General features: G+C 38.9%; 1 protein-coding gene across 1 annotated transcript in view; it reads left to right on the forward strand.

Moving 5' to 3' along the window:
* Nucleotides 1-18,158, forward strand: part of DOCK4 (dedicator of cytokinesis 4) — a 353,512-nt gene that overhangs the window by 5,772 nt on the left and 329,582 nt on the right. Inside the window, exons 3-6 of the mRNA XM_007945030.1 lie at nucleotides 933-973; nucleotides 2,970-3,025; nucleotides 13,589-13,685; nucleotides 17,683-17,831. Of these exons, the coding sequence (XP_007943221.1) occupies nucleotides 933-973; nucleotides 2,970-3,025; nucleotides 13,589-13,685; nucleotides 17,683-17,831 (343 nt within the window). The remainder of the gene's footprint in view (nucleotides 1-932; nucleotides 974-2,969; nucleotides 3,026-13,588; nucleotides 13,686-17,682; nucleotides 17,832-18,158) is intronic.

Here is an 18,158-nt window from a genome sequence, read left to right on the forward strand (position 1 = left end):
ACCCTAAAGGGTTTCCAAGGCTATAAGTATATTATAGAAGCAGACTGCTTATCTTTCTCCCACAGAGTGGCTGGGGTATTTGAACTGCTGACCTTTTGGTTAGCAACCAAATACTTTAGCCACTACACCACCAGACCTTCTTTTGCTTGAACTATATAGTCTAGTTGGGAGCTCTGGTAGTGTAGTGCCTAAGGCAGTTGACTGTTAACCAGAAGGCTGGCGGTTCAAACCCATCAGCCACTCCTCAGAAGGAAGGTTGGGCAATCTACTTCTGTCGTGATGCCTCGGAAACCCAAGGAGGGGTCACTATGAGTCGGGACCGACTCGATGGCACATAACAACAACAGCAACAACATAGTTTAGTTTAATGCCAAACTCCACCATGTTTATGCGTAGAATATTTACATGCTGGGTAAAATTCCCTCAGCAAAGATTGGGTTGATAACAATATTTTTAAAAATATTACCATGTTTTATTGAAATAGGAAAATGATTGTGGAACAAAACTCATCATTACAAAAAAGACCAGGCTTTTACTGGTCTGGTGAAGACTGGTGGAACCCCCAGGATTATGGTCCTTAAATACTTTTCAAGTGGGGAACTGAGCTCAATGTCTGTGGCTCAACTTTCAGCCAAACTATAGGCTTGTAAAGTGAGCAGTAATACTAGGAAGGTATGCACTGATTAGAACAATCAGCCCTAAGAGATCAGGGAGGCAGCATTTGCCTTAGGATAGAGCTGGGAAGGTGGGAGGGGATGGGAAGGGAAGTGGTGGGCTTGGGGAGGAGGAGGGAAGAGTGCTGTGGAGTTGTGGGATAGCAGTGAGTGTCACAAAAGGGAATGTATCTGTATGGTTGAATGGAAAACCAGTTTGCTCTGTGGGAAAAAAAAAATAAAAGGAAGAAAGAAATGACAATGATTGTTTTTCCACAGGCTGGTACCGAGGATTTGCCTTAAAAAACCCAAATATCAAGGTAAAAATTATTACTTCTAATCATAATTATGTAACTTTTTAAAAGATAGTTTTTAACAATTTTTTTTTTTTTACTTTATTTCATTATACAATTGAGATTACAGAGAGTAGTCTAGTTGAAATGTCATGTCTGATACAGATATTCATAATTTTGGAAATTACTTTGAACATGGATTGTAGGTAAAATATGCAACTCAAGTGATAATCCTGTGTGTCTCTTGAAAATTGTACTGGGAAGATCTTAATAAGCTCATTATATCTAAACAAAATCTTCCTGCAAGGGTTGGTTTCTCAGGGAGCTAGATTAAAATCCAGGCAAGGGAAATGTACATTCCAAAGCAAACACTGAGTCGAGGTATTAAAGTTTTCTGTGTTATCATTTGTGAGATATTAGTGTGGAGAAATAAGTTTATTTTAGCGACACATTAAAGTCCCTCTGGGGTTGGGATCTGGAGTCAGGGAAAACCAATTATAAAAAGCCCATTTTTCTTACGATTCCAGGCAGAAACTAAGATTTATTATTCTTTATATCTTTATGTAAACCTCAGAAATTATAGTAAGAAGTAATGCGACTTCTGTTGTAGCCTTTCATTGCGTGGCTTGTGATTTTGATACAATCCTGAGTAATACTTACGTTTTTCTGCTTTATTCTAATCTCCCTAGTTCTTATCCATGCTTTCCTCATCCTTGGACATTTTCTTATATATCTTGTATATTATTTTGTTTAATTCTAGCTTCATTAGTATTATAGATCAAAAAGCATATTATTTCTCGTTTTTAAAATACAATGTGAGTAAGCTAAATCTTTTGCCAATCTTTTTTGTTAAATACACCTCCTTCTGCATCATCCAACTATGTTGAATTAGTTCATTTTATTCATTTTAGTTGAGGCTGAAGCACACAAGAATATACAAATTTAATTGTTTTTATACTTTAGCCCTCACTTAAAATTGTTTCTGGGCATCTGCAAGGCAACACAAATATAGCTTAGGTATTTTAATTATTCATTTAGAACATGTTTTCTTGAGGGAGGTATAATCTATTATGACTTCTGTTATTTTCTCTGTCTTTAACAATTAAACCTCAAGTTCTGACCTTTTCTTATTAATTAAGATTACTCTCTTTGTTAATCCTAGCATATTGAGATAAATTTAAATTTTGAAAGAAAAAAAAATGAATTGTTTATCTCTATATTATTGTTGAGTATATATAATTTGCATATTAAATTTTATTTTATACTTGGATCCATAGTGGTGATAATGTATTCAAATGACATTTGTTTTCCAATATTTAATTGCATTTGTCATTTGATTATACATCAAAAATCCTTCAGAGGATATTGTCACTTAATGGGTAATAAAATTGATGCTCCTTTCAGTGTCTCTTTCAGTCTCCCATTTAGAACAAAGGAACAATTTCCTCTCTATAATTTCCCTACCACAAAAGACTTTAAACTAGCCTGGCTTCTTTTGTGTAATTTTTGTTCCATTTGAATGATAGCGTAGTGATTAATTACTGCTGTGTTTTTATCAAAGATCTTCCATAACACTTAATATGTACATTGCCTCCACATTTACAGCAAGTTATTTTTTGGTGCATGTTACAAAATATAAACAGGGATGTTTCGAGAAGAAAAAGAACAACAACTAAAAAAATAAATAAAAAAGCTGTCTTTCAAAAATATTCAGTATTTTGAGAAATACTCAATATAACAATATTTTGTGGAGAATTTCTGAAAATGTTTTATTTTCAGTTTTATGAAGAATATACTTTCATAATGAGATCTGATTTTTGTTCAATTATATTATTTTAGAATATTTTTGAATTTGTAAACTAATGAAAACTAAAAAGGAGAGACCTAACCTACAGAATGAGTAGAGATGTTTTTCCTATTTCTCGTATTATAGCTCTGTGGCTGTGTTTTATGCATATGACTTAAGAAGCTAAGCCTGCCTTAACAGACAGCTATCCCCATAATCTTTTGTTTTCCCTTCCAGGGTATATTTCCTTCCAGCTATGTTCACTTGAAAAATGCCTGTGTAAAGAACAAAGGGTAAGAAATGAATTTTATTAATAGTTGAAGGATTATCACAAGACCATTGCTTATTTTGGAGTTTGAAAGACTTAGCAGTTGTCTTGAAAAATGAACTATAGAAGATCATACCATTGCCTGGGTTGTTTGGTAAAGATATATGGCACTAAGGCAGTTGATGGAGAGAATTAAAGGACCATTTGTGCACTGGACACAGCAGGATCTAGGGCACTGAGGTCTCTTGTCCACAGATCATGAAAACAACCTCACCTTAAGCAGGAGTTTTTTGTTTCTTGCTACTTAAGGACGCATGGCTGTCAGACCATTAGGTGCTAAGTCATATAGTCTCAAAACCCAGGAATTTCCTAGATTGACCACTGATTAGAAGAAGCCAAGCCTGAGTTCTTTTCTCTAAATGGGCATAATCACATATCCTTGGCGTGTGACCGCTTCACAAGGCCATCATTCTACTTCAGGGATTAATTGATATGATAGTTCGTTTAGTTGAGCTCACTGGTTATCTAGGATTTCTTACAGATTTCTGAGATTTTTCTAATCTATTTCCAAAAGGACTCAAAGTAGCTATCATCCAAAAAGATACCATAAGTTAAAATAGTAGAACTTGCTGATTACATGATTGACATGAGCCAATCATTTATTATAAATGGACCACAGATTCAGACATAAACATTTGATGCCATTGTCTCGAGGGATGTGTGTTGGATCATTGCATAATTTTCATTTTATGACAGGAATATTGACTCAGCCTTAGAAGCCTTAGAAATACATTTTTTCCCTTAAATAGCAATTTATTATTTGAATTCTTTTTGTTTTTAACTTGATATAATGAAAACTAATAGTTCAGCCTGTCCACCCATCTATCCACCCATATACCCATGTTTGCTTTCACTGACAATTCAGTACTGTATGTGCAAAAGTTTTCATCTTTGTTGTCTGTACCTTCCATGTACCTTTCTATGTCTTTCTCTTCCTCAAAGCCACCATGTTGATCACTCACGTTTGGTACACTGCCCTTCTCTTCACCCAAATCAATACTTATGTCTACCTATTTAACAGGTAATTCTTAAGACTAATTTTAAAGGATAGTAAAATCTCTTCAGATTTGAATTTTACTGGAAAAGTTGAAGGACATTATTCAAATGGCTGATTCTTGTATCTCTTCTTGATAAAGATAGAGTATTAACTAAGTTCAGTGGAAAAACTTCTACGGGTGGCTGAGAATCTGGTATAAATACTTTGAGTCTTTACTTTATGAATAGGAACTCTGGTGGTGTAGGGCCTAAGGCATTTGACTGCCAACCAGAAGGTTGGAGGTTCAAACCCACCAGCCACTCCTCGGAAGGAAGGTTGGGCAATCTACTTCCATAGCGATACCGCCTTGGAAACCCAAGGAGGGGTCACTATGAGTTGGATGTGACTATACGACAGTGAGTTGGGTTTTGTTTTTCTGGTCACTTTATGAATAGAACTAACTTGAAGAATCTTGGAGTTTATTATACTTTGTCTTATATATATATAAGTCAGTTCAAGCAATATTGTTTTTATTATTTTTGTTATTTGCTGTCGAGTTGGATGCGACTCATAGCGACCCCTCCTTGGGTTTCCAAGGCGTTATCACTACAGAAGTAGATTGCCCAACCTTCCTTCCGACGAGCAGCTGGTGGATTTGAACCACCAGCCTTCTATTGGTATTAATTATTTCAAACAGTGATATTTAATTTTAATGCTATTAATTATGATTGCTAATACTATTACTAATAATAACAAGGGCCTCTTACTGGGGCTTCAAGTCCCTGTGTGGTGCAAATGGTTAAGCAGTTGACTACCAGCAGAAGACTTGGTGGATCGCACATACTCAGAGATGCCTTGTAAGGAGGGCCTGGCAGTCTACTCTCGAAAGGTCACAACCTTGAAAACATGCACACGTGGAGTCCTCATGAGTCAGAATCAACTAGATAGCAACTGGTTTGTTTTTATGTTTGTTTTACTGGAGCTTTACAGACCTTTTCTCTGATCTTCATAACAATCCCATAGAGTAGCTACTAACAAATGGGAAGTGTCTACACATGGGAAAACCGGTGCTTTGAGGGTTTAAGTAACTTATCAAAGAACACCCAGTTCAGCAACAATAGAACCACAGGACAAACCGCCCCTTCTTTTTCCATTGTGAATTTTTTAGGTAACTGTATGTTCTTCAGAAATACTATGCAGCTATATCTAGCAAAAGTGAGCTGAGCACAGTTGTCACTCCTCTTAGAGTTCTCCCACTGGGTGGGCTTGATGCTTTCCGGCTTCCCTCAGGTAAACTAGAGAACATTCCAAAAGACACTTCAGCCGAACACGAAGTCTTTGTCCTGACCTTTCCATCCCAGGTAATGTGGGAACTCAAGGGTCTTTATCCCCGTCCCTTAAAGTGTTGACCTGGGCAGGCCCATGCAGCCTAGACCTCTTTGCTTCCTTTGCCCTGAACTCAATGCTCACCCCCTCAATTCTCCAGAGCAAAGGGCTATCCAGCCCCCATGTTGCTCTCCAGCTGAAGAGAGGATGGAATTGTAGCAAAGATGATTTCAAGCATCGTTGCAGCCACTGGAAGTTTTACCTTGTCTAAGTTTCTTAGTGCTGCTCTAACAGAAATACCACAAGTGAGTGGCTTTAACAAGCAGAAATTCATTTTCTCACAGTTTAGGAGGCCTCTTGTTTTGTGCCGTCGAGTCAATGTCAATTCACGTTAACCCTGTGGGACAAGGTAGAACTGCCCCACAGGTTTTCCTAGGTTGTGTTGTTTATGGGAGCAGATTGCCAGGTCTTTTCTTCTGGTGGGTTTGAACTGCCGACCTTTTAGGTAGCAGCCAAGCATTTAACAATGGACCACCAGGACTCTTTTTTAATAGGATAGAAGCCCAAATTCATTGCATTAGCTCAAAAAGCTCTTTCTCTCTCTTAGAAGGGTTAAGTGGAAAATAAACTTTAGCCTAAAACCATTTGAAGGCCCATACTCTAGGTGATTGTTACATGGATGAACCTTGAAAACATTATACTCAATGAAACTGTCGTTATGTGCCGTCAAGTTGGACCTGACTCATAGCGACCCCTCCTTGGGTTTCCGAAGCGGTATCCCTATGAAAGTAGATTGCCCAGTCTTCCTTCTGAGGAGTGGCTGGTGGGTTTGAACCATCAGCCTTCTAGTTAGCAGTCAAGTGCCTTGGGCACTACACTACCAGAGCTCCTTCAATGAAATTAGTCAGAGCAAAAGGATAAATACTGTATGATCCCACTTATCTGAACTATCTAGAATAGGCAAATATAAACAGACAAAGGTTACTAGTTATTATTAGTGTTTATCCAGGGCTGGGAAAATAGGGCGTTATTTCTTAAGGGGTATTTCTTCAGGGGCCTTGGTGGCACAGATGGTTAAGCACTCATCCACTAAGCAAAAGAAAGGTTGATGTGTGAACCCACCCAGTGGCTCTGTGGAAGAAGACCTAATGATCTGCTTCCATAAAGATTACAGCCACGAAAAATCTGTGGGGCAGTTAGTTTTACCCTGTCACGTGGGGTTGCTATGAGTCCGAATCTACTTCCAGGTACCCAGCAACACTGACTGCATTGCCAGGTGATTACTTTGCCAGAGAAGAAGCTCTTTGGAACCTGGGTATTACATGCCTCACATTAAGTGGATTAGCAGCCTGATGACTAGCCTACCAGGGTGAAGTAGGTGCTAAGTGCATCCCAGATGATCTGAATAAAATAGGACTTCAGGAGCAGCTACTTAAAACAGACTGTTGGAATGCTGGTTTTGGTTTTGATATGGTTAATAGAAAACAGTTGGCTTGCTTAAAATGGCAATTTTGTTCTTCCTAAAAGCTTACATCTTTATTGGAAAAAAACCAAATCAACTTCCCAGGCATGGAATTGTCATTATGTTTTTTTTTCCCCCTGGTTCTTTGGAGCAAGTAGGGCTGATGGGGTCTTTAAATTATAGTTTGTGAACAATGAGACCACTTCTGTAGTGTTTAATTCCTCCTGAGGTTTAAATGTTAAGTAGGATGTTTAGTTTCCCTGGAAATTCCTTACTCTCTCCTTGACCTTGCTTAGGATTATGTTATTATCTCCATCTCCAAATGTTCATCATTTAAATTGCAACAGCTACTTTAAAAAGAGCATAAACTTACTATGATTTGAAGATGTCATATGTAGACTTATTAAAAGGTTCTATGTCATAATTCATACATTACTATTTACATGTATTTCTAGTTTTAAATCTCAGTTTCCTATTTTCATCTGTGTTTAAGCTCTGGAAAGAAGGAAAATACTCACAGCAGTCATTTTTGCAGTAGTATGAAATGAGGAGACAAAGCTCCTTTGGTGAAGAAATTAAGGGAAGATTTTAGTTCTTAAACTTACAGCCAAGACACTTTACAGATGATGATGATACACACTTCAGACATAACATCAAAAAGGAACTACCGAGCAATTATTAGCCTCATGTTAAGACATAATTTTCCCTTGATCATCTGAATGACCTGGTTCAGTGTCTCATATGGTATTACCTTCTCCATATTAGATGTTGTTCTTGAGAAAAATACACTCAAGGAAAGTAACTCCTGTCAATATAGTTGGTGACAATTCTTTGAGGAGCAAGGGTAATAGAAACCACTTAATTACCTTAATTTGCAAATAATAATAATAATAATTATTATTTTTTAAAAAAATCAGAGATAAAAGACATTATGGATGTCAAAAGATAGGCCAGGATAAGATAGCCAAACATAAGCTATTGTTCTTAGATGCTGCTGAGATGTTATCAACTCAGTGAACCCCATTGGACAGAATAGAACTACCCCAAAAGGTTTTCTAGGCTGTGATCCTTACAGGAGCAGTTGCCAGGTTTTTCCCCTGCGGAGCTGCTGGGTAGGTGCTAAAGGGGCAGGGAGACCTATTCCTCTGACTTCCTCTAGCCCTACAAGAATAAACCAAAAACCAAACTCACTGCTGTTGAGTGGATCCTGAGGCATTATTTCTAGGGATGTAGATTGCCCAGTCTTCCTTCTGAGGAGTAGCTGGTGGGTTTGAACCTCCAGCCTTCTGGTTAGCAGTCAAATGCCTTAGGCAGTACACCACCAGAGTGAGCTCCCAACTCTACAAGAGGAGGACAGAATCACTATCAACAGCCCAAGGCCTATTCCTGCAAGGCCAGACATGCTGCTTCTCTCCAGCCCTGTCACCAACCCTGACACCAACCGTCCCTTCCACCACACTCACTACCTCTGTGCTAGACTCGACAGTTTGTTGCAGTGGCCATGCAGAACTCGCAGACATCACTCACAGATATGGGGTTTTATTAGGGAAGCAACGGGCTACAACTCAAATTCAGGAACACACTCAGGATTCAATTCTTTGGTTAGGACAGTTTCCCCTGTGCTGTGCCCTTAAATGCACCTCTGTGGCTCTTGGCCTTTGGGCCTGGCCTCTGCCTCTGTGTCTGCCACTCTGCCTCATGCCTTTATCTTTCAGTAATGGATTGTACTCTCAGCCAATAATGAGAGATATTCCTCCTGTCTGTCTCTAGGAGGAGCTCTTGTGGAATAGTGTCTAAGGCATTCATTGCTAACCAGAAAGCTGGTGGTTCAAACCCATCGGCCACTCCTCAGAAGGAAGATTGAGCACTCTGCTTCCATAGAGATACTGCATTGGAAATCCAAGGAGGGGTCGCTATAAGTCAAAGTCTACTTGACGGCAGTGAGTTTTTTTTTTCCCCCTGCCTCTAGGAGGGCTTGCTTTAAGCCTGGCAGAGTGGCAAAATCAACCAATCCCAACACCAGAATTTCACACACCTGAGAGAGAGAACAAACCTCCCAGAAAATTACTTCGTGCTGCTCTCAACAGAAATACCCCAGGTGGATAACTTTAACAATCAGAAGCTGCTTAGTTGCTCATGGCAAATTCCACCATGGAATTTACAAAGACTATAGCTAGAAGGCTGGCAGTTCAATCCCACCAGCCACTTGAAGGAAGCAAGGCTGGGCAATCTACTTCTGTAGTGATACTGCCTTGGAAACCCAAGAGGTGGTCGCCATGAGTCGGGTCCAACTCAAGGGCACATAACAACAACAACAACAACATCATGGCTCGAAAAGTCATACTATGTAGTTTACTACACTGCTGTAGGTTTGAACCACCAACCTTTTGGTTAGTAGCCAAGCACTTAACCATTGTGCCACCAGAGCTCCTTAAAGATAGGATACAAAGGACAATTGAATCTTCCATGGTTTTCCCGATATTCTTATTATCTCAATATCAGAACCACCATAAAACCCTATTAGATGTTCAGGTGACTTTTTCAAGTACAGTTTCTGACTTGGACAGAGGACTTTCTATTTGACAGGGCATATTGGAATAATATATTACCTTAATCATAGGAACATTCTGAAATAGATGTTCAAAAATTACTTTTGTCTTAAGACCTTGATAAGCTTTACAATGGATGATAACATTTTTAATTGTACTAATCATTTCTCATGACCCCGTTTACAAATAATAAAAAGGCAGTGTTAATGCAGTTATGGGAGTATTTAATTGTTTCAGTATCTAGTTATTTAGAACATTGAGCTGGTCTGGATTTTTGCCTTGTGTAGCCATCATATCCTGATGATTGAACAAGTGTTTCATTCACTTTGAGTCCTGTGATCATAGCACTTGAGAGACTTCAAAGTTTTTGTATCCCAGTGACCTCATTTTATGGATGAGGGCTTTGGGACCTGAGAGGTTAAATGAGTTGCTGCCTAATGGTCAAACTGTGTCTGGAGCAGAACTTTTCTGACATTATTTCTTCTCTACCACACTGCACCAACTTGATCTGGATAACCACCGCCCCCCCCCCCAAAAAAAAACCACTGAGTCAGTTCTGACTCATAGTGACTCCCATTGGGTTTCCAAAGCTGTAAATCTTTATGGAAATAGATTGCATCATCTTCCTTCCACAGAGAAGCTGATGGGTTTGAATTGCTGACCTTCTGGTTAGCAGCCAAATGCCTTACCCACTATGCCATCAGAGCTCCTTTGATCTGGATAAAGTTGCTTATTTTGGTATTATATTGTCAGAACCCACATAGCATTCCTCATGCAAGTTCACAATCAGGGCCTGATTACTATATGCAGAACCAGAAAAAAGAAGAGGCTTTCTTTCCTAGTTTATCTGTTACTGTTATTGTTAGGAGCCATTGACTCAGTTCTGATTCATAGCAAGTACTGTAGAGCAAAACATTGCCTGGTCCCACATCATCATCAGAATTGTTGCAGTATTTGAGCCCATTGCTGCAGCCACTGTGTCAGTCTATCTTGTTGAGGGTCTCCCTCTTTTTCACTGACCCTCTCCTTCACCAAGCATGATGTCCTGTTCCAAGGACTGGTCCCTCCTTATAATATACTGAAAGTACATGAGATAAAGTCTCACCATCCTTACTTCTAAGGAGCATTCTGGTTGTACTTCTTCCAAGACACATTTGTTTGTTTGTTTTATATTCCATGGTATATTTAATATTCTTTGCCAACACTAGAATGGGAGCTCTGGTGGCGTAGTGCCTAAGGCATTTGACTGCTAACCAAAAGGCTGGCGGTTCAAACCCACCACCCCTCCTTGGAAGGAAGATTGGGCAATCTACTTCTGTAGTGATGCTGACTCAGAAACCCAAGGAGGGGTTTCTAGGAGTCGTATCCAACTGGACAGCAGTGAGTTTGGTTTTTGGTAACACCAGAATTCAAGTGCATAAATTCTTCTTCAGTCTTCATTACTCATTGTCCAGCTTTTACATGCCTATGAGGCAATTGAAAATACCATGGCTTAGGTCAGGCTCATCTTAGTCCTCAAAGGGATATCTTTGGTTTTTAATACTTTAAAGAGGTCTTTTGCAGCAGATTTGCCCAATGTAATACATTGTTTGACTTCCTGATTGCTGTTTCCATGTGTGTTGATTGTGAATCCAAGTAAAATGAAATCCTTGGCAACTTTAATCTTTTCTCCATTTATCATGATGTTGCTTATTGGCACAGTTGTGAGGGTTTTGTTTTCTTTAGGTTGAGGTATAATCCACTCTGAAAGCTATAGTCTTTGGTCTTCATCAATAGGTGCTTCAAGTCCTCTTCACGTTCAGCAAGTAAGATTGTGTCATCTGCATATCTCAGGCTGTTAATGAGTCTTCCTCTAATCCTGAGCGAGTTCTGGTGGCACTGCTAACCAGAAGGCTGGCAGTTCAAACCCACCAGCCACTCCTTAGAAGGAAGGTTGGGCAATCTACTTCCATAGTGATACTGCCTCAGAAACCCAAGGAGGGGTGGCTATGAGTGGGATCCGACTTGACGACAGTGAGTTTGGCTTGGTTTTGGTTTCTCATCCTGATGTCATATTCTTCTTCATATAGTCCAGCTTCTCAGATTATTTGCTTAGCATACAGATTGAATAAGTATGGTAAAAGGATACATCCCTGATGCACACCTTTCCTGATTTTAAACCATGCAGTAAATCTGCTTGTTCTGTTTGAATGACGTGCCTCTTAGTCTATGTAAAAGTTCTGCATAAACAGAATTAAGTGTTCTGGAATTCCCCTTCTTTGGGGACCTTCATATGCTGATGTGGCACCAGTCAATTCAGTATGTGAAGAAACAGCTGCAGATATCCATTAATAATCAGTTGTGGAATATATGAAGTATGAATCTAGAAAAATTGGAAATCATAAAAAAATGAAATGGAGTGCCTAAAGATCAATATCCTAGGCATTGGTGTGCTGAAATGGACTGTTATTGGCCATTTTGAATTGGACAGTCATGGTGTACTATGCTGGGAATGACAAATTGAGGAGGATTGGAGCCACATTTATCATCAAAAAGAACATTTTAGGATCTGTTCTGTCAATGATAGGGTATCTGTACACCTACAAGAAGGACCAGTTAACACAACTATTACTTAAATATATGCACCAACTACTAATGCCAAAGATGGAGAAACTGAAGATTTTTACCAACTTGTGGAGGCTGAAATCGATCATACATGCAATCAAGATGCATTGGTAATGACTGGTGATTAGAATGCGAAAGTTGAAAACAAAGAAGAATCATTAATTGGAAAACATGGCCTTTGTTGTAGAACAGTACCAGAAATACATGATAGAATTTTGCAAGACCAATGACTTACTCATTGGCAATGCCTTTTTCTCAACATGCACAGCGACTATACATGTGTACCTCTTTGAATGGGATACACGGGAATCAAATCAACTACATCTGTGGAGACAATGGAGAACTTCTATATCTTGAGTCAGAACAAGGCCAGGGCCCAACTGAGGAACAGACCATCAGTTGCTCATATGCAAGTTCAAGTTGAAGCTGAAGAAAATTAAAACAAGTCCATGAGAGCCAAAATATAACCTTGAATATATCTCACCTGAATTTAGAAGCTATCTTAAAAATAGAGTTGATACATGACCAAACACAGAGGAGTTGTGGAATGACATCAAGGACATCATACATGAAGAAAGTAAAAGGTTATTATTATTTTTTTTTTTAAAAAAGAAAATACCAAAGTGGATGTCAGAAGAGTCTCTAACACTTGCTCTTGAGTGTAGAGTAGCTAATGCAAATGGAAGAAATGGTGAAGTAAAAGAGCTGAATAGAAGATTTCCAAGAGTGGCTCAAGAAGATAAAGTAAAGTATGGTAAGGAAATGTGCAAAGATTTGGAGTTAGAACACCAGAAAGAAAGAGCATGCTCGAAGTTTCTCAAGTGGAAAGAACTGAAGAAAAATTCAAGGCTCAAGTTGCAATATTGAAGGATTCTATGGTCAAAATGTTGAATTACACAGAAAGCATTAAAAGAATATGAAAGGGATACACAAAATGACCATACATAAAAGAATTGCTTCAATCATTTCAGCATATGATCAAGAACCAATGATAGTGAAGGAAGAAGTCCAAGATGCATGTAAGGCATTTGCGAATAACACAGCTCTAGAAATTGATGGAATACTTATTGAGATGTTTCAACAAAAGGATGCAACACTGTAAGCACCCACTCTTCTATGCCAAGAAATTTGAAAGATGGCTACCTGGTCAGCCAACTAAAAGAGATTCGTATGTACCCGTTCCAAAGAAAGATGATCCAGTAGAATGTGGAACTTATCAGGCAATATCATTAATAATACAAGCAAGTAAAATTTTGCTGAAAATAATTTAAAAAATGGTTGGAGCAGTACATCGACAGGAAACTGCTAGAAAATTCAAGCCAGATTCAGACTAGGATATGAGATGAGGGATATCATTGTTGATGTCAGGTAAGTCTCAGCTAGAAGCAGATAGTACCAGAGAGATGTGTTTTATTAACTACGCAGAGATACTCAGCTGTGTGGATTATAATGAATTATAGATAATGTTGTGAAGAATGAGAATTTCAGAACACTTAATTGTTCTCATGGGGAATTTGAACATTGCAAAGTTTATCTATTAGAATATTTAAAATACAGCTGTTGTCTCTAATATTTGCATATGAACTTTATTTTTCTTTCTTAATTTTACAGACAGTTTGAAATGGTTATTCCCACTGAAGATTCAGTTATCACAGAAATGACATCAACTTTAAGAGACTGGGGCACAATGTGGAAGCAACTGTATGTGGTAAGTAACTTTTAATAACATTAATTGTTTTGGTTGAGAAGGGTCATAAGAAATAGCTGAACATGAATTATTATTGTTAAGTGCTTTGGAGTCAATTTTTACTCATAGAGACACTATGTGACAGAATAGAACTGCTCACAAGGTTTTGGAGAGTCCTGGTGGTGCAGCTGCAAACCAGAAGGTGAGTGGTTCAAACCCATCAGCCAGTCCATGGGAGAAAGATGTGGCAGTCTTTTTCCGTAAAGATTACAACTTTGGAAACCCTGTAGAGCAGTTGTCCTCTGTCCTTTAGGGCCCCTGTGATTCAGAATCAACTTGACAGCAATAGTAATCTTTACAGGAGCACGTCATGAGGTCTTTCTCCCATGGAGCTACTGAGTGGGTTCGAACCACCAACTTTCTGTTTCTAGCCGAGCGCGCATAAACATTGACTAATACGGCACCTAAGAATAACAACATCTCAATGTCCCTGAGTGTTACAGATTGTTAAGCACTCAACTACTGGCCAAAAGGTTGGTGCTTCAAACACCACCAACAGCCCAAGGTCCCAGAAGTTCCTTGCGAAACAGGCTTGGCAATCTGCCTCTGAAAGGTCACAGCCTTGAAATCCCAATTAAGCAACGGTACTCTGTATACCAGGACTGTCATGAGTCTGAGTCGCCTTGACAGCATCTAACACCAACATTATCTGAGCACCTGCATTAAGTCAGTTGTCCTCCTCAGGGAATTAGGGACACTCATCTTAATAAGACATAGTCTTGTTGTAATCCCAGATTGCCAAGCAAACGTTTTATAAGTTCTTTTATAATACCTCAGGAATGTAGAAGATAATTTTTCTGGCTTCTTGTCAAATAGAATGGCTTACATGGAGAGTGTTAGACTTGCTGAATGTTATGATTTATCAGAGGGAAAGAAACTTACTTTCAACATAATGCTAGCTTTCAATTTTATTACATGATATTCTAGTTCTAGAAATAATTTAGGTATACTGTAAATGATAGACTTCTTAGCCAGAATCAATGTGAAAATTCATAATATACTAGAGAAAGGAATATTTCTCAGGGGAAGGGGAATCAGTGTTTTGGGAGTATGTATGTATGCATTTATTTTCTTATTTATTGTAACTAATCACATGGTGACACATAGATGTGCCAAGACCCATGGGAAGTCCTCTACATGTAGTATCTCATTTGGTTCAACCGCCATGCAATGAAATAATAGCTATTGCCATTTCCAGCTTACACATGAGGAAAATGATCCACAGAGACCGAAGCACTTCCTCTAGATTAAGGCATCAGAAGGTGACTCTGCTGGGATTCTGATGAGAGTTTCTTGCCTTCATTCTGAACCATTATCTATGCTGAAGTTGGGAGGTACTAACTTTCCAGGAAGATGAATTCTATTTCTTCTTTCCTTTTCAAAGAAATCAATTGAATAGCTTAATCATTGGAAGGGATAAGTTCAAAATACAGAGGTGTACTGTACTTATCCTGACAGAACGATTGCAAACAGACTGTCAGAGAATCTGAATGATTGAGGGCATTGGCACACAATGACAGGTTTTTGTTGCCTGTTACATATGAAATGAAATAGGCTATTTCATCGCACCACGAAAATCTTAAAAGTTACTCATGTAACCTTTTTGGTTGGATTGTCTCCACCGTGGCTCTCTTCTTGGAACTGGTGGTGCCTATTCCAAAGAAAGATGATCCAGTAGAATGTAGAAATTATCAAACAATATAGTTTTAGTACTTGCTACTAAAACCCACAAGACAATTTTAGATGAAAAGCAGAATCTAAGCTTTGCTGGAATAAGATAAATACAAAGCCAGTATAACTGTGACCTCAAGGGCTCTGGGTTTCTAAGTCTCTTTTTAAGGACATCTCAGTCTCTCTTTTTTAAAAAATTTGGGTTGAAAAGAATAAAAAATCCAAGTATAATTTCAGTTAAAATAACAGTGTGTGTGGCACTAATGTGGTGGTGGTGGGGGAAACCTATCTGAAAGGTTCAAACCACTGTATAGCCAATTTAAGAGAGTTATAAAGATAATGACAGTGCACACATCATCCACTAGACAAACTGAAGCACCAGCATTTTTCCTTTTATGTAGCTCTTATGGGTAACAAAGTTGAATTTCCTCTTTACACTGCCTTATCTAGTTATTTTTGCCTGCTTTTGAGGTTGCAAGCATCTATTTTCAAGGACACAATTGGTTTGAAAATGTATCTGCTATAAACTCTAGGAGTACCCTCCTTTCCTACTGGTGTCCTGAGTAATGAGAGCAAAGTATTAAAAAGTTTGCCTGGTTGCTGGTATGGCAGTCAATTCTATTAGGAACCAATGTAATTTTAGTTTTTGAGATTACGATGGAAGCCACCTTGGGCATTTCAGACCTTTTGGTATCTCTTGATTTGTGTGTGCCTGATGTTTTGCTTCAAGTGAGTCATGCTTAAGTGTGTCCAAGATACTGTCCATGTTCTTATGCAACTGTTTTAAGGCACCTAGCTTCTCCACTGGAACATGGTAGATGAAGACAATAGTATCTTGTAAGTTGGGGGCAATATATGAGATAATATATGGAGAACATTTAGCATGGTAGCACATGGCTGGAGAAATACTAGTTCTTTTTAATCTTATTAGCAAGGGCCTAAATAGTATTCTTTACAATTAATTAAAAATATAATATAGCCACAGAAAGTTTAGGAAAAATATAACCACCGTCTTTTAATTGATATGCCAGCCCTGGACTGGGTGGTTTACATGTTATTTAGGTCTTTGCCAGATAATTTTTACTCTCTCATCTTATCAAGGAGGTTCAATTGTTCATCAATCCAAAAACTTACACTAAGTAGTAAAGCCAGAATCTAAATTTTGATCTGCTATTGCCAAAACCTGTGTTATTTCGGTTTTAAGGCAAATAAACTTAACCATTTTCTAAAACACTAAAGTACTTGCTATTAACTTTTGTTACATGTCTTTTATGTTGCAGGATTTTTTAGATATTGGTTAAATCAAGTGTTTAACATTATACCCTACTTTTTTTATTTCACACTAGATCAAAAGCATTTTTCACATTCTTATATAGTCTTCGTACCTATCCAGTTTCTATCATAGTATTATGACTCAGTGTCACACCAGATGTTACCTGTTACTATGCACTCCTAGGGCAAGTATGCTGGTCAGGCCTGCAGAAGGTCAATGCCCCTGCCGCCCAGGTTTGCCTTCCCTACAGCAGGAGGCTCAGCAGCTGGTTCTCATTTGTATACAGCTCCTGCTTCTTTCTCATCTCAACGTTCTCTTGAACATAAGTACTAGAGTGACAGTATTAGAAAATAAAAACCATCCTACTCAACAGCTAACTGCAGCATGCCTTCCCTAGGAGCAGGGCACATGACTTCTTCACTGTGACAGTCAGGTCAAAAGGAGGCTGGCGCTCTCTTTTGCTGCATCAGGTTTGATTTATTTTATAACCTTCCTTAAGTCATTTCTTTTGTTCAAATGAATCTTTTTTCTGACTACTGACTTCCTCAAAGGTTTCTTGGTTTCTCTGCTTATTGTTCTGAGTGATGTCAACAGATCCCATCCTTTGAGGTCCACAAAAAACAAAACAAAACAAAACACACACACTCACACACATACACACACAAACATACCTATAAAGCAAAGCATTCATTCATTCATTCTCTGGCTACTGGGGCTATGTAAGACAGACACAGCCATGGTTATTGGGAGCTTACAGCCAAGCGGAGAACACAGACTTTGAACAGGTAATTATAAGAGTGTTCTGTTACAATATCCTTATAATGACTTACGTGGAAAGGTGTAACATGAGTGAAAAGTGAGAAGTGACAGAGCACTCAGGTGAGTCTGTTAAAGCAGACCCTCTGTACAGGCGCATGGCCATCACTACAGTTGTCTCCTTTCCTTCCTCTTTGTTTACCCCACTACTCAGTATGGGGAGTGACAGCCAAATCTCCCTGTCTCCTTATTTTCTAGAGGAATGAAGGTGATCTCTTCCACCGGCTGTGGCACATCATGAATGAAATCCTGGATCTGCGGCGGCAGGTGCTGGTGGGCCACCTTACCCACGATCGCATGAAGGATGTGAAGCGCCACATTACTGCCCGCCTTGACTGGGGCAATGAGTGAGTATGGGCCATCCACAGGGGCTGCTGTCCCTGGCAGTTGAACACAACAGTAGTGACCCAGACCTTACCCAGTGCTGGTAGCATCTCCTGAAGACACCATATGGGGCTTTCCTCTTTTGGGGATTTAGTGCTGACTGGGATTGATGGAGCCAAGAACTACCTCCTCTGGGGCTGTTAAGGCACCATCATGTGGTTTGATTGCTAGTGCCCTGTATGGTCTTCAGTGTGTTTGTGCTCACAGAAATGGAATGTTTAAATATGACATCTGGCTAAATGGGCTTTAGTTGTAAAGAAGTTTTCATTTTGGCATGTGCATATGCTTTT

This window comes from Orycteropus afer, unplaced genomic scaffold (genome assembly GCF_000298275.1).
Source record: "Orycteropus afer afer isolate SDZICR_OR568_19922 unplaced genomic scaffold, OryAfe1.0 scaffold00007, whole genome shotgun sequence".
NCBI lineage: Eukaryota > Metazoa > Chordata > Mammalia > Tubulidentata > Orycteropodidae > Orycteropus > Orycteropus afer.